This window comes from Oncorhynchus tshawytscha, unplaced genomic scaffold (assembly GCF_018296145.1).
Source record: "Oncorhynchus tshawytscha isolate Ot180627B unplaced genomic scaffold, Otsh_v2.0 Un_contig_8704_pilon_pilon, whole genome shotgun sequence".
In the NCBI taxonomy this organism is placed as follows: Eukaryota; Metazoa; Chordata; class Actinopteri; order Salmoniformes; family Salmonidae; genus Oncorhynchus; species Oncorhynchus tshawytscha.
Window position 1 is genome coordinate 1 of NW_024603623.1, and position 1,798 is coordinate 1,798.

The 1,798-nt window shown below is 39.7% G+C and overlaps 1 protein-coding gene across 1 annotated transcript; it reads right to left on the bottom strand.

Annotated features, from left to right (window-relative positions):
- Positions 1-441: 441 nt before the first annotated feature.
- LOC112239077 (cytochrome P450 3A27) lies at positions 442-1,436 on the bottom strand (the record flags this gene model as incomplete). The annotated part of the gene is given in 3 exon segments (XM_042312156.1): positions 442-494; positions 828-921; positions 1,132-1,436. Coding segments are annotated over 3 exon segments (221 nt in total), but the record flags the coding sequence as incomplete, so codon positions are not given.
- Between the last annotated feature and the right edge of the window lie 362 nt (positions 1,437-1,798).

The window sequence follows — 1,798 nt, forward strand, 5'->3', positions numbered from 1 at the left end:
ATGGTACAGACTGCCTCCCATAGATTTTTTTAAACTGTTACATTAACAGCAAAATATATTATAATCAGAAAAGGATGTTTGCGAGAAAAAAAACATCTTTGACACTTCTTTGTTTTCTTAATGACATTGTAATGTAGGACAGGTAAAACTAGTAACTGAATGTAATCAGATTACGCTACTGAGTTTGGGGTAATGTTGGACAGGTAAACTAGTAACGGATTACATTTAGAAAGTAACCATGGAAACCGACACATTTAACCACCTCTTATAAAACTACAAAGAAAACAGTCGGGTCGTGGTTGATATTAAAAAACATTCTGGTTGATAATGTTACTACCATTCCTCATGGTCACATGACAGCTCCAGCAGGTGATGAATAGAAACGAAAAAGCATAGTACAGTTGTAAGTCATCCTAGTACGGTACAGCCAACTGAACTCACCCCCAGATTCTCCCGTACTTCTGAAAGCACTCTGTGTCAAAGTTAGTGAAACCCTGCAGAGAGAGAGAGAGAGAGAGAAAGAGAGAGAGAGAGAGAGAGAAAAAAGCTTATTCATGCCCTAGGAGGTCACCTAGGTGTGTCCTACACCTGAACAGAGAACACACCTGAAATAGGTGAGGGTTGAGGAGGGTTTGTTATTTTATATGGTCCCCAGGGTCAATAATACAACTTCTAGACTGATCATGTCTCATATTACCTTGTATTTATCTATTGTTAAAACAACCGGCTAGTCCTCTTTTTCCTTCTCAATGTATTGTTTTACATGGGGGGAAATAACACTATTGTTTAAAATATGAGAGAGATATTTATTCTGAATGGGTACTAACCTTTCTATACTCCAACATTGTGCCAAAGTAAGGTAGGGGTTTGGGACCAGGGATACCCATCTTAGTGAATACACCATAGGGCCAGTACCCGTACCTGTACACACACACACACACACACCCACACACACACACACACACACACACCTTAATTAGTAATATGATCTAGAGAAGTATATAAAAACATATATATATCTTATCTTGCATTGTTGGAAAAGGACCCCTAACTAAGCATTTCACTGTTAGTCTCCACTGGTTAACTACGATAAATGTGACAAATATCATTTGATTTGATGTAAGTCCTTACACTACAATGAGGGTGATGAGGAGGGCCAGAAGGGTCCAGGTCTCAGCGGAGAAGTATGGCAGAAAACTCATCATCTTTCCTCCGGTTCGGCTCCCTGCTGCTTCTGAAAACAAAGGCTCCGTTTTCTCTCAGTCTCGTTCGAGTTTACTTCTCCGATGGTCTGACAGGTTTCGAGTTGTTTTTTCTGTCCGGTTCTAGTGTGGTTCTCCTGCGACGCGGCAGATCTCGACTAGCGACCGTTGCTCTTCTCCGTACTCTGTTTGAGACCGTACAAGTTATTATTGTATCCTGTCGGAAAAGCACCTGTGTGATGTTTGCTAGAATAAGGATGAGCAACAATGTCATTTGCGTTTCTCCTTCAAAATAAAAGTCCCTTACTGAAACTGATGCAAACGGATAAAAATTGTGGAATAATAATGTAATAATGCCATTTTTGGATTAGATAATGCTGAACAGGGTTAGAATGTTGTTACATAAATTAAACAAACGACAATAAGTAGTTCATTTGACACATGAAAGATAGTTGAAGTCCCACAGTGGCTGTATTAGAATTGCATTGGGGCAGACTTCTATTGCACTGTACAGCGTTACCTCTGGATCTTGGGTCCATGAAATGTGAAGAGTTTACACAAATATTGGCGTCGTAGCTTTAATTGCAGGACTTTAA